The sequence below is a fragment of the Condylura cristata genome, unplaced genomic scaffold (assembly GCF_000260355.1).
Source record: "Condylura cristata isolate star-nosed mole 26May11 unplaced genomic scaffold, ConCri1.0 scaffold00053, whole genome shotgun sequence".
In the NCBI taxonomy this organism is placed as follows: Eukaryota; Metazoa; Chordata; class Mammalia; order Eulipotyphla; family Talpidae; genus Condylura; species Condylura cristata.
In genome coordinates, this window is record NW_004567154.1 from 1,467,609 (window position 1) to 1,491,338 (window position 23,730).

The following is a 23,730-nucleotide window of genomic DNA, read 5'->3' on the forward strand; positions in this document are numbered from 1 at the left end:
TTTTATGCATTTACAAACATTCTGGGAAGGTATATATTTGCTTTATTAAATTGCACACAAAAGGTAAAAAAAGTCTATTTCTAAGTATGCTTGGCCTTGGATGTTAGTCTCAAGGTTAAATTTCAGGGTTCATTCAAATACCTCCATATGTTGGAGCCTAAGCTGTCGTACCATATATAAGAATTTCTAGCAAGCCTACTGTAATATTGTGATTTATGATAAGAAAAATATATTTGGTCTTCATCTCCATCCTTGACACAGTACTCCTAAAACACCTGGAATTTCCTTCTTGATTAGTTGTAAAAGGTATCTATTGTTATGTTAATGAGGTGACTTCTGGAAAGCACCTAGGTAATATAAGGATGGGGGCTGGCAAGTCAGTGGAACCAACTTTGTGATGAGAAGGTTTAGAATTTTCAGTCCCATCCTTAGACCTCCAGTGAGGGGAGAGGGGCTAGAGATTGTATTCAATAGTCAACGGTCAATTATTTAATCAACCATTCCTAAGTAATGAAGATGGTATAAAAATCGAAATATACAAGGTTCAGAGAGCTTCTGGAGTGGTGAACACTGGGGATGCAGGGAAGAGGTGTTTCCTGAGAAGGCTTGGAAGTTCCAAGTCCCTCTTCACATACCTTGCCTTATGCAGCAATTCTGTATGGTTGTTCCTGAGTTATATCTTTTCATAATAAACAAATAGTCTAGTCAGTAAAATTGCTAGGAATAGAAAAGGGCTCTCGCACACTGTTCCAGAGGAGCATAGCTACACATCTGCAATTCCCACAGTCCAGCTGGGGCTACCGCTTAGTCTCAAGGACCTAATAAGGCGTGGCAGGTCTGAGATGCTAGCCCTTCATATGGATTATTATTGAACAAATAAAGGTTAGGCTTCAGTACCAAACACTTGGGCATTGTTAATATGAAGAGTATTTAAGATTTGTCACTACATAGAACAGCTAAAATACCCTGAAAATTTTCCAAATAACCAAATTTGGGGTTCATTGATTTTTCTGTGTTGTTTTTCATTTTTCTATTTCATTTGTTTCTGCTTCAATCTTTATTGTTTTCTTCCTTTGTTTGAACTGGGACTACTTTGTTCTTCTTTTCCTGGTCTCCTAAAGTAGAAAAAGTTATCAATTTGAGATATTTGTTCTTTTTAAACATGGGTAGGTATTTATTGTAAGAAATATCGCGAGGTAAAGGACAAGATGAGGCAAAAGATTAAAGGAATATGGGGTGGCCTTTATTGAAATTCCCAGACGAGGTTCACAGACCCTCAGCGGGGTCTGAGGAGTTGCACCCTGGTCACAGGCTAGGGATATTTTATAGACAGGGAATGGAAAAGTACTAGGACTGACAGTTTTTGTAGAATGCGGAACTGAGTTGCTTTTTTTTTTTTTTCCCCAGCTTCTCGGTGTTCTATATCCAAGTCACCATCTGGCACCACTCTTCATCCGGGTTCTAGGTACAGCAGTGGGGGCATTGCTTCTGGAATTTGAGAGGATCTCATATATCTCCTTTTATGGAAGGGATTGGGGACTCCAGCTGGACCTAACATTCGTAACCACAAAATTTCATCTAAGCATTGATTTAGTTGCGGCGCATTCATTTTTTGATTTGCTCGGTGGAGATAGAAGACCATATGCCAAGCCATAAAGTATGGCTTCCATATACCCAAAAGGATTGAAGTCACACACTTTGGAATGGAGTGATATCAAAATAAATAGCAAGTAAATTTGTGAAATTTACAAATACGTGTAGATCAGCACACTCCTAAATAACAAATGGATCAAAGAAAAAAATGCAAGAGAAATTAGAAAGTACCTTGAATACATTATGGCTTGACACGTGACCTGTCATGGAGAATGTTTTATAAAAAATAACATTTTGATGCTGTCGGGTGCAGTGTTCTACAGATGCTAGGATGCTTTTTTTAAATGCAGGGAATTTTTTAGTTTATGAACCTCCCTAAAGGAGGTTTATTAACTTTGGGCGGGTAAGTGGGTTTGCTGGAGGGAGCTTCAATAAATTCCCCACATCTTTTCTGCGTATTACCCAAGGCGAGGAACCCTTAGCCCTACATGGCCTCCGCTTGTGGCGTCCTTTGATGTTGTTATGACCTGTGAGAAACTGTGGTGGTGTCATCGACTGCTCGGATAGATTTTTCTACTGCTCTAGCCTTGCCGCCTGGTCAGCAGAGGGCAAATCTATGTTCTCAGGGTAGGCTTCCGGCTTATTCGGCCTGGGCCAAGCGGCAGAGGGATTGGGCGATAGGAGCGTCACGTGGTCCGTGGCTGGATGATGGCGGGCGAGGGGGAAGACTCGCGGGCGCTCTTCGGGGCTGGCGTCCGCGCGGCGCTGGAGGCTTGGCCGGCCTTGCAGGTGAGTGGAGGAGCGGATGGGGATAAAGGGTAGGTCCTGGGGCAGAACTGGAGTTGGCGGGACAATGTGCCTAAGGCTCGGCTGGACAACGTAAACTCCGAGCCCCAGCGCTCCCTAAACCGACTCCCAGATTGACGTGGTGGGCTTGGGCCTGTGTTTGCAGATTGCTGTGGAGAACGGCTTCGGGGGTGTGCACAGCCAGGAGAAAGCCGAGTGGCTGGGAGGTGCCGTGGAGGAATACTTTTTCCGCAATGGTAAGTGAACCTTAGGCACTGCGACCTGTCAGTGTGGGGCCCTGGGGAGCAGTTGTCGGATATGGACGGCTCGCACTTCCTCTTGGAGCTGTTGTGGGTTGGCCCCTGAGGGCGAGGTGGAATGAGTACAGCTTTGGAACCTTGCAGAATGTGCCACTGATTTATGGTACCTTTCTGGACAGGTCATTCTACCTCCCCAGACTCAGTTTCCTAATTCCCAGAATGGGCATGAAAGTTTCTGTACATCTCAACTTGACCGCCCCACATTTTAAGTGTTCAGTAATCACATCTGACTGTCTTGAGGGTCCTGTAGGAGTAATGGGTCCTGCGGAGGAGCTTTGGCATAGTATGATTTTTAGAAGATTCTTCAGGTTTTTAGTCTTTGACTTGACAATAGGCAGAGTTCTTTCTCTAAAGGACGCTAACCACCCGGTGAGGGGTCCAAACTGAGTATCAGAAGATGGAGCTCACTAGGTGGGGGAGGCAGAGAAGGCAACACTCATTCTGTGGTACAGGGAGATTGTTGCATTTGGAAAATGGCATGGAGCTCATTATTGAAGTAAGGATATATTTGCATGTGGATTGTGGGTTGGAGGAATGATAGAGAATGAAGTCGAAGTAGGAGAAGCCCCCTGAAATGGAAAGACTGGGAAGACCTTTAGGTGCCTTTAATTTTTATCCTGTAGGCCAATGTTTGCCAAAATGTATATGTTATGGAAGAGTAATTCCATTTAGATGTTTAGTGAAGAAAGTGGCCATAATATAATGCAAGTAAAGCTCTTTAATTCCTAAAGAGTCACAATACTCATTAACATATTAAAGGCTTGGATAAAGATAAGAACCACCAAAAAGAAACCTGTTTGTCTTTGTTCCTATTCGCTCTGTATGGATAGTGTCCCTTAAACCCAGCAGATTATGAAACACTGCAATGGGTAATAGAAATTCATGGGCAGGTTCTATGGTCAGTTATAGGGTGGTATTTGCTAGCTAGAAAGGGAAAGATGATAAGGCTGTGTCTGTCTAGAAAATGATGAGGCCTAGTGAAGTGGCAGTGGTCATGAAAAAGTGGATGGGAGCCTTGGAGATTGTTTGGCAATAGAAGAAGGAAATGAGGCAGGTTTCTGGATTTGGTATCTTTCGTGGGAGTTAGAGCAATCCTGAAGGATGAGAAGCAGGTTTGGAAGGTAAAGTGATGAGTCTGGCTTTGGATATGGTGGTCTTGGGGTAGCTGTGAAACAGTTGGAGATAGATTTGGGAGATATTAAGTTAGCATGGTAGGGAAAGGCAAGGGAGTGAAATGAGCTCTCTAAGAGGGCAGAAGGCAAGGAATAAACTTTGTGGAGAACTTGCTTGAATTATTCTTTAATTCAGAAAAAGAGAACGCATGGCTCCATAAGGTAACTGAAGCTCAGACAGGAAGGCTAAGCCATTAGGAGGATGTTGATGTCAAAGCTATCATGACATCATTATTGCACCTACTCGCATCGCATCCAGTTCTTCTTACCCGTTCTGTTGCTCTGTGTCCTCCTTTATCAGTTAGTGGAGGGTCTCTCTACAACGTTGTGAAGGATCACTATACTTCAAAAACTGCAGCTTTTAAGGGATGGAAATTAACATAGATTTTGGGTTTCCCCTAGCACTGGCCACTATTAGTCCCACTTTTCAGATGAGAAAACTGAGGCTCAGAGATAACTTGCTGAAAGTCACAGAAAAGAGTTAAAATGGGACACATGCAGGTGTGGGGCTGGATGCTGTGTGATTAGAGGTTTTGGTAGGATGCAGAAAATTGGAAATCAGGTTTTGTATTTACTGGTTTCTTTTTTTTTTTTTTAACCATGTTAAAATCTGGAATGCAGAGAACTTAAGGGAACTAAAGACCCACTCTTGGGCCTTTATTCACCCATTAGATGTGGACTCATCAAGTAGGCATTGAAGAGCCATAGGCAGTAGTGATAAATTTGGCTGGTCTTTGATCAAAGTACCTTTCCTACTCAGCTGACTTGGAACTAGATGAGGTGGAAGACTTCCTCGGTGAGCTCATGACCAATGAATTTGATACAGTTGTGGAGGATGGAAGCCTGCCCCAGGTAAGCCTATTTTAGACACAATTACCATTTCCTATCCTGAAGTTTTTCTTCAACTCTTATTGTTGGCTGACTCTTGGCTCTAGCCACTCTTCTTGAGTCCTGCACAACTTTCTATATGACTAGTGCCTAGAGAGAAAAGTCTAGTTTTCCTGACTTTCCCAAACTTTTATTTCTCTCCACATACCATTTTTAGCCAGGTAGGTACTTCACCCCTGTCGCAGTACAGGTCTAGCTAGATACATTGCCACCTTTGCCTCCCCTTGCTGGGATTGCCTGTTTACATCTTCTACTGTTCAAACCCAGTTCTAATGCTTTCCCTGGTAGGAGGTCCTACTTCAGTGCTTCAGGCATTTATCCAAGCCCTTCATATGTGGTTGCTTCCTTAGTGAACTTGGGGAGTCCTCTTCTGGAAATTTTCTCTTCTGGAAATTTTCAGACCGTTCCCTGCTCTTGCTGCAAACATGGGCTGGTTGTGTTGTAAGTTCTCTGGGGGAAGCCTAGCTGGCTGGCTGTTTTCTTGGTAGGTGAGCCAACAGCTGCAGACCATGTTCCATCACTTCCAGAGGGGTGATGGGACTGCTCTGAGGGAGATGGCCTCCTTTATCACCCAGAGGAAGTGCAAAGTCAGAGCCACCGCACTTACAACAGCCAGAGAGACTGACGAAGATGATGCAGACGATGTGGAGGAGATGGAGGTGAAGAGGGTGCCTCTTGGGTGGGGGGATGCAATTATTCTCGATTTTCTGGGAGAGCAGTTAGCTTAGTAGGGAAGTGATTGGGTAAGCAGTGGTAGTGGTTGTGTTACACAGAGCGGACAGGGGACTTTCTTAAGGTCGTTGTCCTGGCAAAGCTGGGAGGGCAGTGTGGGTCTCCAGTGGCCATAGTTAGAAGATGTTGTATTTAGCTCTCTCTTGTATTTCTCCTCCAGGTCACAGCTACGATTGATGGGGCAGCAACAGGTGGGGTTGGCCCCCAGCTTGAACCAGAGGGTCCAGACTCCCAGACTATTAAGGAAGAAGATATAGTGGAGGATGGCTGGACCATTGTCCGGAGAAAGAAATGAGTGGGGCTGGGAGTGGTTTGGGCTTTTGTTTGCTGATTATTTTGAGATTGTATGTAGGGGCTTTAGAGGGTTATGAACCCCTGAACTGGTTACCCCATTCCTACTCTCTCCCAGTTCCCCTGTCCTTCTCCCTCCAGAGGAAGAAGAGGTCTAATAGGGTCCTTGGTTTTGGAGGTGATGACACCTGGTTCACCATGCCTCCTTAGCTCTTAAATTACGAGTGGAGGCCTATTTTACCAGAACAGTGCCTCTCCAGGTTGAGTCACTGTGAAAAGGGGGATGAGTGGGTGTGGCTGGAGGAAAAGCTCAGTGCTGGTTGACAGTGAGCAAGTGGATTTGAGAAGGGAGAGGGCCAGCCAGAGAACCAATCTTCCTGCTGGATCAGGAGTGGTGAAATGAACATATCAACAGAAAAGAGATTAGTTGAAGATGTGAAAGATAGTAGCTATGATATCCCTCTTTCTCCTTCTATCCATATACATACAAAGAGAAACTGTTTCCCTGCCTAGTATTTGGAATTTCCCAGAACACTCTTTTCCTGCAGCCCAGCCTCCAGCCTTTAGGTAGGCTAAAGCCTTGGCTAGGTTGAGGGACTGGACTTTGTTTTCTCTTCCACCTCTTTTCTAAACTCTTCATCTCATCCCATCCAAGTCCAGGGATGAGGCTTAAGACTGTAATAAGTAATATCTTACTGTTTAATATGTGGCTTTTCCTGTGAATAACCTTGAAATCAGCCTACAGGAAATTGAGTTCAGCAAGGGAGCAGTTTCTGGGCCTACCCTAGCAGCCTGGTATTTTGGACAAACAGATGAATGGAGCACAGCAGGGCTCTGAAAGTTTCCATAAGCCTGAAATAAACTGTATTTTTCTTTAAAAAACAAACAAAGAGTATCCACTGTCTTCCCCACCCCCCAACCCACCCCACTCCCATTCCCCTGTCCTGCCCAGTGGCCCTGCCATGGGTCTGGACGATAAAATACTGGATACCTTTGGGGCTGGTAGAAGCTGTAAGCCATGGAAGAGGCAGGAGGGGTCTGGTTACCACCCCATGTGAAGACACTGGCTAAAGAGGCAGGTGTGGGATGGGCCATGGGTCAGTGGCAGATGTGGCCTTTAACCAGATCTGCCCCCATACACACATCATGTTTTGGGAGGAACTGGGTAAAAGCAGGATCTGTAGGGTATTGGGATGGATGGGGGAACATGGCCTAATTTAGGTGGGTCTAGCAACAACCCTCACCCTCCCTGGGAATGGGGGTTAAAAAAATTAACATCACTGTAGGAATATTTTTAAAAAGCTCACACTTTGTGAAAAGATGAATTAAAAAACCCGAGACCCAGCATTCAGGATTGAAAGTGCCCATAATGGGAGTTCAAGTATTGACTGAGCTGGGAAGGAGGAGGCTGGAGCCCCCAATTGAACATGGGCAACTAGAGTGTGGGGCAAGGGGGCCTCAGTTATCCCCAAACCTTCTAGGTCTTGTCTCGGGTTTGGGGAGCTTCAGGGGTTTCAGCAGTGGCTCCGGAAGCTGCCACTGGTGCCTCTTCTATCTCCCTGTCCTCAGACAGTATGGGCCCTGGGCAGAATGTGTCCCCACGGCCTGCCCGGCCTAGTACAGCCATCCAGCGCCGCTGCAGCTCCTCTGTCTCAGGGCTGAAGTACCAGCTCAGATGGCTCTGGGTGATCTTGAAGACATGCCGCCTGTCAGGCCTCTCCCCTGCGTCAGGAGGCCCCACTTCAAAGCCAATGAGGGGCAGGCTTCGCTGAGCTTTCACATCCTGTGGAACAGACACACAGGGGTCAATTCGGGGCCGGGCTTTTCATTGGTTTTGTATCTACTCTTTCTCTCCCATGCTTGAGAACCTTATATTGTGTCACCGATAGCAAGAGGAAAATGTCTAAACTGATGCTAGAATGGAGGCTGTTTCAAATGCCTATTTTTACACACATCCAAAACCAAGTTATCTCTAGCAATATACCGAATAATGTATTTAGTAGCATATTGTCCCATCTGCTTGTTCTTCCTCACTCCAAACTTGACCTATCAGTGTCCTGTCCCCACTAAAGTTTCTTCCAGGAGGCTAGGCCCCCAATTTACTCCAGTTTCCCCTATGTCTGTTGGCCTACAATCACTTGTCTCCAACCAGTCTGCCTCAAGCATGGGAGCTTCTGATTTCCCCTTAGGCTCACCCTCTCCAAGGACAGGGAGAGGTGAAGCACTGAGGGTAAGTGTTAATGGTTGAAAGGACCCAAAGGAGTAGGATGCATACCTGAGGGGCTCCATAGATGTACAGCACCAAGGGTTCATTCTCGGGGACCACGAACCAGGCCTTGTGCCACCCTTTCCCACCCTTCTCCATGTAGTGCAGGAAGCTGCAGATGACGCTGTTCTCCGCAGCCACTGAGGCCTGTTTCTGTAGCCAGAGACATGGGGAGCATCAATGTTGATAGAAAGCTCAGCCTGGCTCCTCTTGGCTTCAACACTCAATCAGCATAGGGGTTGTTGTTCTCACATCCAGATAAAGATGCTGAAGCTCATCTGGCCAGACTGACTTGCCCAGTGTCACCCAGTGTAGCAGTAAATTTAAAGCCAGGCTTGTCTGCTGAACTTGAGCCATGGCTGCTGAGTTAAGAGTGATGGAAGGGGTACAGCTCTCAATGGGGGGGCATCTAAATGCCAGTCAGGCCTTCTTCCATCAGTTCATTTATTACTCTAGTCTGCATTTACTGCTCACTTTTTATTCATGATTCATCACACATCCATTCCCTTGCACTTAGTGAGAAACCACTCAGCATTGTGGCTAAGGTGACAGGTGGATAGGTAAGGCAGGGTGGCTAAGAATCCCAGCTCTAGATGAAAATTCATTGACTTCAAAGGGCAGCACATAGTACATATGAGGATTAAATTAATAATATATGTACGCCTCATAGTGCCTGGCCAGAATAAGCACTCACCTTAGATGGTAAAAAATACCTCGATTTGGTTTAACAACAACAACAACAACAAAAAACCTGTGTGCAAATGCCTAGAAAAAGGGTGGGTAAATGTTTAGAGCAGTAATCCCAGGATAGGAAAAAAAAAACATGCTTTTAATATTTTTATATTATCTAATTTTCTTTAGTATTCCTAACATTTGTAATAAGAGTAGGTAATTTGTTGCTTTTAATAAACTCAGCTCTGCCACTCACTGGTTGTGTGAGTTGGGGCAACAACATCTCTGGGCCTCAGTTTCCTCATTTGAAAATAGACATAATGAAATGGGTATTTTAGTTACTAAAGAATCAAATATCTAAAGTGGATTACTACCTTTCATTTACTCTTGCACTGCAAGCCTGGGTCACTTGTTCAGTGGATGCATATGACAACTTATGGTTTCTGAGACGCCCACACCTCAGTCACACTGGGTGGATGGCTAGGCCCTGGGGTGTGCATGTGTGAAGTTTAGGAGTATGACTCTTACCTCCAGGATAGATCTCCGGCGCTGGGGTGTATGCTGGCTACAGGATGGGCTGCTCCCAGGCATCCCATGCAATGCCACGTAACAATCAGTACACACACGATTGGAACGGTTGTTGTCATAGATGAGGCGGGCCCGGAACTCAGAGCACTTCCCACAAACCACCTGGGGTGTCAAATAGGCAAGAGCATCTTGTTTCCAGTAGGCCTTCTCTTGCAGTTTGCCAACTCCCACAGTGGACTTGCAGCCGTCCCACACACAGAGGGTGGGTCTTTGAGCTGCCAGTCTATCCCCTCCCTAGCTCTGCCCCTGCCTCCCGACACTCACATGTCCACAGGCCTTGCAGTGGTGCCTGCGTTTGGTGATGGAATTGAAGGGCTCCTGGCAGCGCATGCACATGGTGACTTCCTTTTCTCGAATGGGTGTAGGTGCCCGCTTCCCAAGATCCACGTTCTGGAGAAAGGGCCAGGTCCCAGGTGAGAGACAGCTACTCCCCATCCCAGCCCAGTCCAGCCAGCCCTTGCCCCTAACCCAGGTTTGGGGCATCACTTTGGGTGGGGAAGGGAGAGTAGATACATGCAGAAGACCTGCCTTTGAATCCTGCTTCTATCCCTACCTCACTGTGCTACTGAAGGTATGTCACTTCTTCCTGGGCCTTGGTATTCCAGTGATTTCTCTATGACCCTACCAACAGAATACTGCTTTTGGCCTATCTGGTCCTTACTCTCTGGGAAGGGGAAAGGAGAATCTCAAATAAGGTGGGGGACTTTGAGGTCTAGAAAAGGTCCCAGTGAGAACTCTTACTGGAGAATTAGGGGGTGTGTCTTCATCTTCCCTGTTTGTTGAGTTCAATAGCTTGAAGGTTTCCAGCGTCTGTTCATGCTTTATGAGAGTGGAGTTGATGGCCTGAGAGGTAGTGCAAGAGATGAAAGGTCACACAATCTCACATCCCACCCACTTTTATCTTTGCCTCACTTTTCCAATGACTAGCCTACAGTCAGAAATGTTGGATTCTAGGTTCAGTTCTGCTCATTGCTAGGCATATAGTTTTGAGAAAGTCCTTTTCCAAATTCAGGTCTCAGTTTTTATAGCTGTGAAATGGGGGTTGAGGCTGAGGATAGGCAATGGCTAAAAATCTCAGAAGGACTTCCTGGCCATTTTCTGGATTTTTATGATTTTATAAGGCTTAACTCCCTGGGATTACAGCCTCAGAGGAGTTAACTTTCTAAAGGAAAAATTTGAGGATTTGTTTAACCTCTGGACCTGAAGTTTGCTTATCTGTAAAATTGGAATGGTAAATTTTGTTGGAAAGCAGCAATTCAGGCCCATTTTGTTAACATGAGTTTTAGGGGTGAGTGCAACATCTATGAGACATGTTAATATTCCTCCAGCCCCCTACCGCAAAGCCTTCTTGGATGTTACCTGGACCCAGTCTTTCTTTTCCTCCTCAGTCCTTTGCAGGGGGGTGGTGGAGGGGGAAGAAAGAAAAATGTTGGATTAGGCAGGGCAACCAAAAGCAATTACAGTGATTTAAAAAACAGGTGTTTTGTAGTTAGATAGAACTGGGCTTAACTTTGTTCCTTCACTTATTAGTTGTGTGACATTACTCAAGTCACATAGCCTGTCTGGGTTTATTCAACAGTTTCTAGTACCTTCCAGACTCTGTGTGAGGAACCTGAGCTCACAGTCTAGTGGGGGGAACAGACAGGGACAATCCAGGAGTATCAGTGCTATAACAGTGAAAATAGTGCTGGGAAACCCTGTCCCAGCCTGGAATTTGGATGAGGGTTGCTAAAGAAAGCTCCTTCAAGGAGGTGTTAGACTTCAGGTAGAGGTGTATGGGTAAAGTTTGTGTGTATGAATATAAAACTTATAAGAAGTCACAAATCTTGCTGCTGGAATATCAAGTTTGAGAAAAAGGGCAGTTAATTTTTTTTTTCATTTTCCCCATTTTTAAAATGGAGATGATAATGTAATTATCAGTCTCAGTAATTCTGAGTAGTAATAAGGTTACTTGTAAAATGCTCAACATAATCCCTGGTGTGCTACACGCTCAATCAGTGTGTGTTTCCTCTTCCCCAACTTTGTTACCCTGTGGTCTCCAAGGGTCCTGTCCCAGTGCCGCTCGATAGGTATTGGACATAGGCTCTTCTATACCCCATCCACATCTACATTCCAGACATCAAATGTATTTTCTAGTAGGAAAATCTTACTACATTCTTAGAATCACTTTGTGAAAATTTTTAGCTACAAGAATGACCATTTCAATGCTATTTACCACAGTGAAGTAGAAGCTGCCCAAAAAAAGGAGATCAGGGCCCTCCCTGGTGGCGCAGCGGGTTAAAGCACAGCACTAAGAAGCTTAAGCCTTTTCCACATGAGTTCAATCCCCGCCTGCCTGGGAGGAGATCCACATGGCGAGGCAGACCTCTCCTGACTCGCCCACTGCTCTCCTCAGCAGTGTACTTCGTCAATCTGCCTGTTCTGCTCCCCACTCTGTCCCTGGTGAATCCTCTCACCCTCCTCATCTCTGGCCTGTACCCCAGCTCTATATGTATGAATAAATAAATAAATCTTAAAAAAAAAAAGAGATCAGGTGAACAAGAAGTGACACCACATCATTACATCATTACTGCCAGAGAATATTAATGATGTAGAAAACTTTATAACATGATAGTTTTGAGTATAACATACCTAGTTGTTGGGAAAGTCATGATGTATTTTTTTTTTTGAAAAACAAAAAAATATATCATGACTTTTTCGACAACCCAGTCAAACACTCCATTTTTTAAAAAAAGCATGTATGTGACATGAGTGTTTACACTTGTCAAAACTCATCCATGATACCATTAAGACCTGTGTATTTCACTGTATGAAAATTTTGCCTAAACAGAAGGAGGATCTTTCCTCCTGCCATAATGGTGCACAAGAATGTCTTAGCAGATGCTCTCAAGAACATCAATAACCCTAAAAAGGAAAGCATTAGGCTATGCTCCAAAATCTTGTATAGTTTCTAACTCTGATAATGTAGCATTGTTACAGGAGTGAATTTGAAATCATTGCTGATCACAGAACTGGGAAAATTGTCATGAACCTTACAGGCAAATGAAACAAGTGTGATCAGTTCCAGATTTGATCTACAACTCAAAGATTAAAAAAAAAGAGGAGCCCACCTTGGTGGCACATAGGGTTAAAGCACAGCACTATGAGGTGGTCTGTAGCCACTGCAGCACAAGTTTGATTCCCAACTGGTCAAACAAGTGACACACATGGCGCCGCAGACCTCTCTTGACCCACCTACTGCTCCTCTCAGCAGTGTATTTCAGTCAACTTGCCTGTTCTGCTCCCCACTCTGTCTCTGATGAATCCTCTTACCCCCCACACCTCTGGCTTGTACCCCAGTTCTTGTATGCATAAATAAATAAATCTTTAAAAAAATGGCAGAATAACTGCTCTCATCCCTGTCAGTTTGGTTTCATTGTATTGACAGCCTGAACTGATATCATGGACTAAGATAAAAACACTTAGGAGAGAAAATCTTGGGGTTCTTTATCTAGGGTTATAAAACATGTTCAAATAAAATATGTACCCCAATGGATATAAAAGAATGGATATTCAATAAATATTGAAATTTAATTAATGAAATGCACAGAAAACTCATTAGGGATGAGGATATTTATAATTTACTTTGAAATGCATCAGAATATCAGTTGGATGGATTGGTGGGTGGGTGAAGGAATAGATTTGTGATAAACTAAGTACTGCATAATGTTAACACAAAGTGGAATCTATATGGTAGATTTATAAGTGCTTACAGTACAATTCCTTAAATTTTTCACAATAAAATATGTAAGGAAAGCATTGTATGTATCTCTACATTTAGCTATTCATACACATGTGAATAGAGAAAAGGCCTGAAAGCATTCTGTCAACACATCAGCACTGGTTACCCCTGGATGGGATTTCACTTTATCCTGATGGTATTATTCTTTTTAAAAATTCTTTTAATTTACATTTTCTGATTTATAATTTCTTTGCAGTAAAAAGTATTGATTCAGTTTTCCCCCTCTCAAACTCTATTGACTTTCTACTCATTTCTGTAACTGATTTCGGGAGTACAACTTCACACCTCCATATGTACACATGACTCAGTCACTGTCTTTACCAAATCACCAGTGCTACAACCCTATCACAGTCCCTCATCTATTTCCTCTTTCCTACCCCAGCCCCTCTTATATATTTTTCACAGTCTAAGAATTATTCTTGTTTTACCAGTTTGCGTTCTTTGGTTATTTAATATTCTGCAAATGACCGAGACTATCAAGTAACTGTCTTTCACGTTCTGACTTATTTCACTTAGCATAATCACCTCATAAAAACATCACTTATTGCATGGGAAATGCAAGCCAGAACTACAATTGATCTTTCACCTCACCCCTGTGATAATAGGCTATACTCCCCCCCACACACACAAAAAAAGGGACACAACTATTGGCAAGGATGTGGAGAAAAAAGGACCACTCATCCACTGTTGGTGGGAATGTAATTTGGTGCAGTCTCTCTGGAGAAAAGGTATGGAAATTCCTTAAAAAAAAAAAAAAAAAAAAAAAAGAGGAAATGCCACATGATCCTGTAATCCCACTGTGGTTATTTGCTCAGAGAATTTGAAAGCAGGGGCCTCCCTGGTGGAGCAAAGGGTTAAAGTGCAGCCCTATGAAGATGTCCACAGCCACGATAGCATTAGTAAAACCCCTGGCTAGGGAGGTGACCCACATGGCGCCGCAGACCTCTCCTGATCCGCCCACTGCTCCCTTAGCAGTGTATTTCAGTGGATCTGCCTGTTCTGCCCCCTCACTCTGTTTCTGGTGAATCCTCTCACCCCCTGCACCTCCAGCTAGTACCATAGTTCTTGTACGCATGCATAAATAAATCTTTTTAAAAATAATTTGAAAATATACTAATACAAAAAGATTTGTGGACTTCTACATACATAGCAGCATTGTTTACCATCATACTTTGGAACCAACTTAAGTGCCTTCTGATAGACAACTAGATAAGGCAATTATGGAATATATACGCAATGGGATACTACTCAGCTCTTTAAAAAGGATGAGATAGTGCCTGATGGGGGAAAAAAGGGATAGATTTTGAGGTGATTACACCTTTGATTTTTAAGAGTCAAAATAGTGTTTTGGTGACGCATGCTGAAGTATGTAGGTGCAAAGTGTCTTATCTATAGTTTACATCAAGAGTGAGATGGAAAAATGTCAACAGATACTAATTTTTTGTCAGTGATTCTATTTCCTGGTGTGCATGTTAAAATCACCTGGGAATTTAGAAAGCTACCCATATTCAGGTTATATCCCAAACAAATTTAATCACAGTTTCCTGGGGTAGGTCACAGATATCATTTTTTTTTAAGTATTTACTTATTTGTGCCTACAGAACTGGGGTATAGGCCAGAGGTGCAGGGGAAGTGAGAGGATTCACCAGAGACAGAGTGGGGAGCAGAACAGGCAGATTGACAAAGTACACTACTGAGGGGAGCAGCGGGCGGGTCAGGAGAGGTCTGCTGCGCCATGTGGGTCACCTCCCTGGCTGGGGATCAAACTCGCGCTGCAGTGGCTTCAGAGAGCTTCATAATGTGGTGCTTTCACCTGTTGTGCCACCAGGGAGAGCCCCAGACACCATTTTCTAAAAGCTCCCGAGCTGTGTTACCAAGGTTGAGAACCAGTTGTCTAAATGGTGGGCTTATGGGTATTTGTTACATATCTACTTCTCTGGGTGTTCAAATTTTTTTCTTTTTCTTTTGAGGGCAGTAAAAGCCTTTGCAAACCAAACTCCCCATGTCTTCTCTCTGCCACTAGGAGGGAACCCTACACTGTACTTGCACCCTCTGGGCCCAACAGTCCTCCACAGCCCCCTCAGTTCCTGTCTCAAGCAGACCCTAAGTCTGTGCCTGTCCTTCAGGCACAGCTGGATTCGGCCCTACACTTGCTCTCTCCTGGATGTGCTTTTTCTCCATCTCTCCAACTGCAGGTCTCCAACCAGGATACTCCGTCAGTCTCCCAGAGCCTCAAACCCAATTCCCAGCTGGCATCCTCTAGGAGGATACCCTGCAGCCCATGTTTATTTCTCTCTTTTAGTTTGGAAATTTCACACATACAGAAAAGCAAGACAGCATAACTGCAATAACTATATCCACCATACAGGGGCAAAAAAATTTAATGTTTTGTCACATTCATGTGTGTGTGTGTGTGTGTGTGTGTGTGTGTGCGCACGTATGTATTTTTGGTTGATTAACCATGTAAAAACATATGGTAACACTAAATCCTCAGCAGGCACCACCAAAAACACGGCCTTTCTCGTAATAACTACCATCACATCAGAGAAAGTTATCAATTATTCCCCAATATGAAATATTCAAATTCACATTCAAATTTCCCCTGTTGTGCTGCAAATCTCTCTCTCTTCGGGTTGTTTTTCTTAAGCCAGGGTCCTCTCATGGGCCAAATATTATATATGGTTGCAGTTAATTTTCTTAATTCTCTGAATCTACAGTAAACTATTTATGTTGCTGTTCATGTTCAGATTAATAGTCCATTTGTCCTCTCCAACAAAACCACCAGAAAAGCATGCCTGCATATTTGGGGAAGGGTGCTCACTCTTTCTCTGGACCACCTTTTCCTTAGGGAAGTAGATCTGGCTTAGAAAGTCTTAGCATTTCTGAAGGGAAGAGGGCTCTGGAAGGAAGGTAGAGGCAAAGGCAAGTACCTGGCCTGGAGCTCCAGGGAACGCTGCTTTCCTGACACCAGGAAGGTCCGAGGCAGATTGAGGTTGGAGCTTTCCTTTAGCTGAATGGAGGGAGAGAGAGGCTCAGTGAGGCCTACTGAGTGCCACAGAATTCTTACCCTCTGCACTCATGCACACACATACTTGAAGTCAAAGTCAGTGTGACTTTGTTCTTCCCAGCACTTAGACTTCACACCAGCTCCCTATTTTCTACCTCCTGATACTCACCTCCATGCCATCTACATCAATGCGTGCCCGCACGCTAAACTTCTGGCCAAGGAGCCGCAGCCTGGGCACACAGTAAAGGAGGCGGTCGTTGAACTAGGAAGGAAAAGGTTGGGATATGTGTGCAGAGGACCTGGGAGGGGTGTGGCCCAGCTCCCTACCCTTATGGAACTCCTGAAGCTTTATTGCTGGAGATTCAAGGCTATAGATGGAGAAAACATCTTCCAGAATAGGCACAAAGATTGCCAGGAAAAAGCCTAAGTGGGCGAGTCACTTCTACGTCTTAGTCACATCATGTGTCGAGAAAAAAAATATTCTAGTATAGGTCACGATGACACAATTAATTAGTTGAGGAAATAGTGGCCAGCAGGAGGTACAGTCATGAGTGAATCCCAGGTCAGTGTGTGTGTATGGTGGAGTGGGCACAGTGCACCCACAACCCCATACATAGCACTTACTAGTATGAGGTATCGGTCTTGAGTTGTCCCATTCTTTGCTGACAGCTTAAGGATGTGGCCTTCTTTTATGAGCTCTTTGGTGGGGCTGACGATGTCTTCCTCACCCCCGAGTAGTTCATATACTTTCAGAAGTTTGTGCATTCGTTCCTGACAGGAGATAGTAAGCAAAAGGCAGAGCTGATGGGCAGGCCTCCCCTCAAATATTAACAAGTCATAAGCTCCCAGGGACAGATACACTGGCCAAAGAAGGTCAGGGTTAAGAGGGTCACTCACCATTTTGCGGATGGCAGCATTGGAGTGTTCTGCTGCTGTAGCTATCAGCTCCAGAGACTCTGTGGACACAGAGTGAGAGTACAGATGGGGGGGCTAACACAGAAGAGACTCTTGGAGGATTTCTCTGCACCTTGACACCTCTTCTTGTCTTGAGCACAAGCTTCCCAACCAAGAAAGCATGAGCTTTAAAGATGTACATAGTAGGGGCCCTCCCTGGTGGTGCAGCAGGTTAAAGCACAGCACTAAGAAGCTAAAGCCACTTCGGCATGAGTTCGATCCCCAGCCCCGGAGTTGTTCACATGGCGCAGCAGACTTCTCCGGACCTGCCCGCTGCCCCCCTCAGCAGTGGACTTCGTCAGTCGGCCTGTTCTGCTCCCCACTCTGTCTCTGGTGAATCCTCTCACCACCCCTGCACCTCTGGCCTGTACCCCAGTTTCTGTATGCATAAATAAATAAATCTAAAAAAACCCGATGTATATAGTATTATCACTTAAAATCAGAAACTGTATCAGTGTCACAGAGCAGAATCGTGGTACATGGACTAGTTGGCAGTCAATAAAACAAATTTACAAGATTGTTATTAGCATTAAAAGTAACAACAATAGCTGCACATGTAAATGGAATAAAACATATCCATGTTTCATAAGTTGTCTCTGGTAGGACTTGGGGTGGTTTTTATTGTCTTCTTTAGATTTTTCTACATTTTCCATATTTTTGACAAAGAACATGTTGTAAAAGTCATGAAGAAATAGAGATAATCCTACTCTTTGTCCCAATAATTCTGATTGTGTGAATCTACACACTTTCTATGTACAAATAAACTTTAATTCTTATCTGTGAGTAGGCATGGGAGACACTTCTATTCATTGACCTTAAGCAAGCCACTTATCTCTAAGTCTTAGTTACATCATGTGTAAGTGTGTATGTATCTCTCTATACACTAACAAATCCTACCCATACTGTGAATATGCAGCTGCAATGTACCACATTCTTTGTATGGTGCTAGATTTTCCCACTCAGAGAAATGCCTTTCATTGCAGTGGTGTTTGTAACAGTGTCAAACTAGAAACAAAAATGCCCAATATAGGGGTTCAGTTAAATAAATTAATGTGGGTTCAGTTAAACAAATTAATGTGCATCCACGTAACAGAATAGTAAACAACCTTTCCAAATGATGTTTATGTACTGTTTTTCTCAATCTGGGAAATGCTCAAGATTTTTAAGAAAAGAAAAAGGGCAGGCCCTCCCTTTTAAACAGATTAAAGCATAGCACTATGAAGCTCTCCTCAGCTACTGCTGTATGAGTTCAATCCCCGCCCAGGGAGGTGACCCACAAGGCAAGGCAGACCACTCCTGACCTGCCCACTGCTCCCCTCAGCAGTATATTTCAGTTGATATACCTGTTCTGCTCCCCATTCTGTCTCTGGTGACTCCTTCTCCATACTGCTCTGGCCTGTACTCCAGTTCTTGTATGCATAAATAAATAAATCTTTTTTTAAAAAAGAGAAGTGCACAAATTTATATAAATTGAATGATCTCAAATTTGCAAGAGTATGAAAAACACCAGGAAAAGTATACATGTCAAAATGATGTTTGTATTTATTCTCTGGGGACCTGTATCACAGATGATTCTTTTGCTTTTTTTTTTCCCCTGTAATATCCATATTTCCTATAGTGACCAGGTATCATCAGGAATGAGTCTCTCTATCTCACACACTAAAAAATCCTACCCATACTCGATGCCCAGCTGTAGCTGCACTGTAACCCACTCTTTGTTTGTATGATGCTAGATTTTCACAGCTGCCTCTGAAGATGATCCATCTGCTTGGAAACTACATCTTGTTTTTCCAGGAGGGTCTTCATCCATGACCTATCTTGGAGCTCAATACTTATGGCCCATTTCAGCTTAGGCCATTTGGGCACTAGTCTCTACGCTCTCTTTTGTGCCAGCTGTTTGAAAGCACTTTCTAGCATTCCTTTGCTCAGACCTGTCAAATGCTCTCCCATGCCTAAAGGACAAAGACCCAGACCTTTGGCCTGGTATTCAAAATCCTCGGTAATCTGGCTTTTGTTGACCTTCCCATCTTTCTCCACTTGTACCTACCTACCTACACTGTGATTGTTTAGTGGTTAGAACTCTGTGATGTGCATCTCCTTCCATATATTCTATCTTGTTTCATCTGGCCAACTGTCACTCAGTCTGCTGTATTCACCTGACCACCTTCTAGTGAGCCTACCCTTAGTTCCCAGGTTAGGTTAGGGTCTGGGTTCCTACATTCCCCTTTGCTGGCTCTGTCCATTAGTTGCACTGTGTGTTCGTTGTGCATTTACATATCTGCATTTGTATCCTTCAGTAGATTAGGAGCTCCCTCAGATGGAGTCAAGTTCCTACTACCCTCTCCATGGTCTCTCAGCAGATGTTTTGTATAAATTGGCTCCTTCGGTCTTCACAATAATCCTATTAAGATTAATGTGAATGTGCCTTTTTTGTCAAATGTGTCAAAACTTGGACTGCTCTCCCAGCTGCCTTTTCTCCCATACATTCAGCATGGCCCACACCCCAGAACAGGGGTGGCAGAGGTAGGAGGTACCCAGGGAAGATAATAGCAAAAAGGCTCTGGCAAGCTGTTGGCATAGAAGCTGAGACCTGTGTAGCCTGCTGACCTTAGAATAGAGACCCTGCTAGCTATCAGGAACTCTGTCTGGAGCTAGCTTACATGGGGTAGACTGGCATTTCTGGGGGTTCAGTGTATGTAGGCTCTGACTGGGAGGTCAGTGCGGGGATGTCAGTATAGGGTTTCATTTGCTGGTTCAGGCTAAGGAGTAAAGGTTGGGGAGCTCGGTGTATGGGCTTGGTCTCAAGGCTTTGGTCTGGGATCTTGATTTGGAGTTCAGTCTCGGATTCAGGGTAAGCAATTCAGGCCAGGAATTCCACCTATCCTTGTTTGAGGAGCCCAGTCTAGGGTCTAGGTTCCAGAGTTCAGTCTGGGAAGTAGACAGTAGGGGAGTTAGTTTGGGGAACTACAGGAATGAATCAGTGGGACTCAGATCTGGAGTTCCTTTCTAGGGCTCTGCAAGGAGATTATAGTCTGAGGGGTAAAAAACAGGGAGGTCAGCTTAAGATCTTGGGCTGAGGTGCCTACAGAGCACATCTCTGGTTGACTCTCTTTCAGATATTTCATCCTGAACAGCTCAGAAAGCCAGTATGGGATTTTTTTTTCTGGGGATTTCATTTTTGGGCTCAGTATAGGGAGCTCAGGTGAACAAGTTCTAGCTCTGAGGTTCCCTCTGGGGACGCCGAGCTGAGATGAGTATTAAACAGAGCCTAAATTTTAGGAACTCAATCTAGGGCTGATTCTTAGAGGCATTCAATATGGAGGGCATGAGCCAAATACATTTAGTGATAAAAACAGCTAACATTTAGCCTTTATCATACACCATGTTAAAATCTCTACCTGAATTATCTTATCTATCCTCCAAACAACTCTATAAGGTAGTTGTCATTAAGGTAGTTGTCATTATCACTCTCATCCTATGAGAAAAATGAGGCTGAGCATTTTTGCTCAGAGATAAAGAGTGGGTTAAAAATAAAATAACAGGGCCTTCCCGGTGGTGCAAAGGGTTAAGTCTCAGCATACCAAGCCATGGGTCAAAGCACAGCACTATGAAGCTCTCCACAGCCACTGCAGCATCAGTTTATTCCCCAGCCAGGGAGGTCACCCAAATGGTGCAGCAGACCTCCCCTGTCTTGTCCGTTACTCCCCTCAGCAGTATATTTCAGTCAATCTACCTGTCCTGCTCCCCACTCTGTCTCTGGTGAACCCTCTCAAACCTCCCCGATCTCTGGCCTACACCCCTGTTCTTGTATGCATAAATAATTTTTTAAATCTTTAAAAAATAAACCAACAGCAAAAAAAAAAAAATAAATAAATAAACCAACAGCATTCTATCTCAGGCCCAGTTACACTGGTAGCTCACTTTGGGGGTCTAGTCCAAGGAGCACAATTGGGGAATTTCAGTTTAGGAATGTCATGCTAGGAATCAAGTGTGGAAGTAAATTTGTATAACACATTCCTGGAAGTTCAATGTGTACATGCGATTCTTTGTAATCATGGCCATGAGATGGGAGGCCTCTCCGGGGACCCCAGTCACAGGAATATAACTTGTGGAGACAGAGAGGCAGTGAGGTGTCCTTCCCAAGTCTGAGTATGGATCTAGTCTAGAGGCCTAGTAATCTTAATCTGTGAACCCATTATCTGGGAGGTAGAAAGCAGAGTGCTTGTTCAGTCTGGGAAGTCAGTCTGGGAGTTGAGGCTAGGGAGTTCAAAGTCAGAGACTGTCCTGGATAGTTTAATTTGGGGGACAGTTTAAGCCAAAAGTCTTACGGCTCAGTGAGAGGGATGGAAAACAGAAGTTTTTAGACTAGGGAATTGGGGCTAGGGAAAACAATCTCAAGCTCAGTCTGGGCAGCTCAACCTTAGGTTTCACTTTGGAGTTCACACTGGGGAACTCAAGGAATCCAATCAGATGGATCAATCAATGGCTTCAGTCTGTGTAATGGAACTGGAGAGTCTATCTTTTGTTCTGAGCTAGAAGTTTTAGTTTGAGAGAGACTAAAGGGGGGATTCATCTAAGGGTACTTGGCTTGACTGTAGAATGGTAGCCAAAGAGGTCAGATTCAGAAGCTCTTTTGGGGTAATCTTCCTTTGGAACTGAGAGCCCTGAGAGAGACCCCACTCTCAGAGCTCAGGGTGGGAAAAGCATTCTGGAGTCCAGTCTTGGAAACTTAATATGGGGGAATCTATGACTGGGACCTTAGACTGAGTTCAGCCTGAGGGCTCAGGTTGGAGATCTCATGGGGCTTATCCCAGGAACAAGGCTAGAAGACTTTTTCCCAGAATTTTAGTTCATGTAGTTCATCCTAGTACCTGAGTGGAGGGTTGTATCAGAAATAGGTATGAGGTACTCTGTTCACAGATGTCTGTTGGTTCAGTTCTCAAAATTTCTATAGATCTAGTTCTTGGGAGATGTATGTCTCCCTGTAGGGGAGCATTTTTGTACAAACTCTGGGATTCTAGCTGGAAAGTTCGGACTAGGAAACTCCTCCTGAATACTTTGGGCACTCAGGCAAAAATCTCAACCTGGAAGTTCATCCTGGAATCTTATTCTAGAACTCAATGTAGCCCTTTCACTTTGGAGATCCTATTTTGGTATCTCAGTTATGTGGTAATCAAAGGCTGACCCTGAAAGTTAAGTTTTGTCAGGGAGGGCAGCAGGTGTTTGCACTCACTTTGGGCGTCCTTGCTGTCCGGGGAGCCATGGGGCAGCTTTAACAGATAGTCCTTGAGAAGCAGCTCATAGCGAGGGATGCGCTGCACGGGTTCCAGCATGTGGTGCTGTAATGTCAGGTTGCCACAGGCTTCCTCCTTCTGTGACAGGCAGAAGCAGAGGGGCTCGTCTAGCCACAGATCCTCCCACTGGGTGTTTGGGTACCCTGCCCTCCCAGTCAACCTTATCCAATTCTCTGCTTACCTGCACTTCATGGATGATCACTTTAAACTGAGTGGAACGTTCTGTCCAGGTGTTGACCAGTTCCACAGCCCGGTCAAAGTTTTTCACATACTCGCCATACATCTTCAGGAAGGGTGCCAGCTTCTGCAGGATGTCTCCTATGCGTGGGTAGCGGTCCCTGGAGTGAAAGCAGGGGCTGACATGGCCCTGCCTATCCTTATCTTCTATCCTCATCTCCAGCCCCAGAGAAGCTGCTCTTATTTCAGTCCTAGTAATCTACTTCTCAGTTAGTCAGCTCCTTTTGAAATGCTGCTTACGTTAGGCCAAGTAGGCCAAGAGGCTTGATCTGACCTGAGATCACAGCCTGGGATGCCAACCTCCCCAGCTCTGCCCTGCTCAGACACCTGAACAACATGTTTTGGGATACCTGCTCCGACCGAACTACAAGTGCCACTTCATACTTACTGATTCTGTGCCCAGCCTTGTGCTAGGTGATCCTAGGGACACATGAGTCACACTCAGTTGAGTCCTGAGAGAGTCGCTGTCTGGTAAGGGAGGCAATGTGATGAGGCCTGGTCACACTCTTCACTTTGAACCAGGCTGGTACCCATACTCACTGGTCCCAGTATACTGAGGTAGACACAGGCCCAGGCTTGGTCCCAGTCATCATAGATCAGTCTGCTGGTAAGTTCAATAGGCTCCTCAGCCCCAAATCTTAAGCTGACCTCCCTATTTTTACCACTTAGACTAAAATCCTCAGGAAAATCCCCAGAGCCATGCCCAGTCCAGCCTTCAGAGGTCACAGCCAACTGGGGAGATATAGGAACTGACTTCACACAAGCTCTGTGTGTTCATAGTCTGGTGACACAAACTTTATCCTGCGAGAATAAGGAGTATAGTGATGATTTAAAGCAGGAGGTGATAAGATCTTATTGTTTAGAAAGACCATAATGGCAGGTGGCATAGACTCTAAAGGATGGACTGGAATAGAATAGGACACTGAAGCACAATACTTTAAGAAATTGGCTTAATGTCACAAAGAGAGCAAGAGGCAGAGTTGAAATTTGAACCCGGCCAATTTGGCTACTAACCTCACACTCTAAAGGGCTAAGCTACTTTGTTGTTATTTTTTTGAGAAATGGCCTGTGTTTAATATCATATTGGGGGGCCCTAGCAGGCAGAGCTTGGGGCTGATTCTTTTTGTGAAAGGTGGAAAGAGGAGACGG

At 44.5% G+C, this 23,730-nt stretch overlaps 2 protein-coding genes across 3 annotated transcripts in view; one reads left to right on the top strand and one right to left on the bottom strand.

Annotated features, from left to right (window-relative positions):
- The first annotated feature begins 2,300 nt into the window (after positions 1-2,300).
- TSR2 (TSR2, 20S rRNA accumulation, homolog (S. cerevisiae)) lies at positions 2,301-6,658 on the top strand. Of its 2 annotated transcripts, none has more exons than XM_012734302.1 (5): positions 2,301-2,382; positions 2,546-2,636; positions 4,632-4,723; positions 5,287-5,418; positions 5,652-6,658. In XM_012734302.1, the coding sequence occupies exons 1-5, from the start codon at positions 2,302-2,304 to the stop codon at positions 5,784-5,786; spliced, it is 531 nt and encodes a 176-aa protein (XP_012589756.1). In that variant the 5' UTR covers position 2,301; the 3' UTR covers positions 5,787-6,658. The 2 variants fall into 2 exon arrangements, with proteins under 2 accessions (XP_012589756.1, XP_004695068.1); XM_004695011.2 differs by having other exon boundaries at positions 5,248-5,418; positions 5,652-6,657.
- FGD1 (FYVE, RhoGEF and PH domain containing 1) overlaps positions 6,630-23,730 on the bottom strand; it is a 38,986-nt gene continuing 21,885 nt past the window's right edge. The window contains exons 7-18 of the mRNA XM_004695012.1: positions 22,526-22,682; positions 22,284-22,422; positions 16,994-17,052; positions 16,721-16,867; positions 16,266-16,358; positions 16,020-16,099; positions 10,668-10,698; positions 10,050-10,151; positions 9,573-9,698; positions 9,249-9,410; positions 8,058-8,201; positions 6,630-7,565 (exon numbers count right to left, since the gene is read on the bottom strand). Of these exons, the coding sequence (XP_004695069.1) occupies positions 7,260-7,565; positions 8,058-8,201; positions 9,249-9,410; positions 9,573-9,698; positions 10,050-10,151; positions 10,668-10,698; positions 16,020-16,099; positions 16,266-16,358; positions 16,721-16,867; positions 16,994-17,052; positions 22,284-22,422; positions 22,526-22,682 (1,546 nt within the window). The 3' untranslated portion in view covers positions 6,630-7,259. The remainder of the gene's footprint in view (positions 7,566-8,057; positions 8,202-9,248; positions 9,411-9,572; positions 9,699-10,049; positions 10,152-10,667; positions 10,699-16,019; positions 16,100-16,265; positions 16,359-16,720; positions 16,868-16,993; positions 17,053-22,283; positions 22,423-22,525; positions 22,683-23,730) is intronic.

Coding starts and splice junctions, on each gene's coding strand:
- TSR2 (XM_004695011.2), top strand. CDS start 2,302: ATGGCGGGCGAGGGGGAAGACTCGCGGGCGCTCTTCGGGGCTGGCGTC. Junction 2,637..4,631: donor GGAATACTTTTTCCGCAATG/GTAAGTGAACCT, acceptor TTTCCTACTCAG/CTGACTTGGAACTAGATGAG. Junction 4,724..5,247: donor AGGATGGAAGCCTGCCCCAG/GTAAGCCTATTT, acceptor TTTTCTTGGTAG/GTGAGCCAACAGCTGCAGAC.